The 1223-nt window shown below is 65.0% G+C and overlaps 1 protein-coding gene across 4 annotated transcripts in view; it reads left to right on the forward strand.

Moving 5' to 3' along the window:
- Positions 1-793: 793 nt before the first annotated feature.
- The window catches only part of USP3 (ubiquitin specific peptidase 3), a 95746-nt gene continuing 95316 nt past the window's right edge, over positions 794-1223 (forward strand). Inside the window, exon 1 of one of the 4 annotated variants that reach the window (XM_029952891.1) lies at positions 794-1099. In XM_029952891.1, the coding sequence (XP_029808751.1) occupies positions 1009-1099 (91 nt within the window). In that variant the 5' untranslated portion in view covers positions 794-1008. The remainder of the gene's footprint in view (positions 1100-1223) is intronic. The other 3 variants (XM_029952887.1, XM_029952889.1, XM_029952888.1) reach the window with 3 other exon arrangements.

Below are 1223 nucleotides of genomic sequence, written 5' to 3' on the forward strand. Positions count from 1 at the left end.
ATCTAACAAATGTTAGATCCCTTCCCTTTTCATCACATAGTAATTGGGACCTCGCACTCAGCAAACCCACGTTACATCTATCTCACTTAAACCTCCACTGGGGGTTAACGGGATCAAAGTCCAACCACGTGCTCCAGGTAAGGCAGATGGTGAGTCACAGTGACGAGATCTGAAGCCAGGTTCGTGGGCGCCTCTGCGGCCCTAGCCATACAGCACCCAGGTGGCTGGCTAAAGGCTACGTGCTTAGAACCTAGAACCAGGTCAGTATTGAACCTGTCGCAGAGCGCGTAACAGTACATCGAGACTGCTCTGGGACCTATGCAGCCCGCTGGGCCACCGGGAGCCAGCACCTAAACCTCTCTGCGCTTGTGTCTTCGTGTGTAAAATGGGAGCTAGAGTGCCTGCCTACCCAGGTGGTTTTTATTTTCTTCACACTTTCCTGAGTGGCCAGATGTGGTCAGGCCACCACACAACACGCAGGATTAGTCTCTGTGAGCACTCGCTCCACCGCGGTACACGCAACGGACCAGCCCGGCGTGCGGGGTCTTGGCGCCCCACCCTGACCCAGCGGGCAAGCCAGCGCTGCTCCGCGCGCAGAGCTGGGAAGTCACTAGCGAACGCAGCGGGATTCTCAGGGCCGCCCGCCCGCGCGCTTTGGAACCCCACCCGGAGGGAGAAGACGGGGGCGGGGCCGGGCCCGGGGGCGGGGCCGATCTAGGGGCGGGGCGGGGCCGGCCTGGGAAGACGGAAGCCCCGAGCCTAGGGGTGGCGGTAGAACCCGGATCGCGGAATTCCACGTTCTTCGGAGCGGGGTTTCTGGAGACGGCGGGTGGGAAAACCCGGCGCCCGGAAGCCTTTGCTTTCTTTGACGCAAGGGCTCGGGACGCAGCCGCCGTCGGCCGAGCGCCCGGCGAGGAGCGACCCCAGACGGAGCCTTCGCAGCCGTGCCGTCCCCCCCTGTCTCCCGGTCTCCGAGCTTCGGTCTTCCTCGCTGCCCTCCTCGTGGCCATGGAATGTCCGCACCTCAGCTCAAGCGTCTGCATCACTCCGGACTCAGCCAAGTTCCCCAACGGCTCCCCGTCGTCCTGGTGTTGCAGCGGTGAGTGCGGCCCCGGGGCGGCCCTGCCGCGCACCCGAGGCCCCGGTCTCGCCCGGCCTGCCGTCTAGGTGCCGCGGGCGGCCGGCGCACGGACCCAGGTCGGGGTGAGGGCGAGCCGGGCCCG

The sequence above is a fragment of the Suricata suricatta genome, chromosome 9 (assembly GCF_006229205.1).
Source record: "Suricata suricatta isolate VVHF042 chromosome 9, meerkat_22Aug2017_6uvM2_HiC, whole genome shotgun sequence".
Lineage (NCBI taxonomy): Eukaryota > Metazoa > Chordata > Mammalia > Carnivora > Herpestidae > Suricata > Suricata suricatta.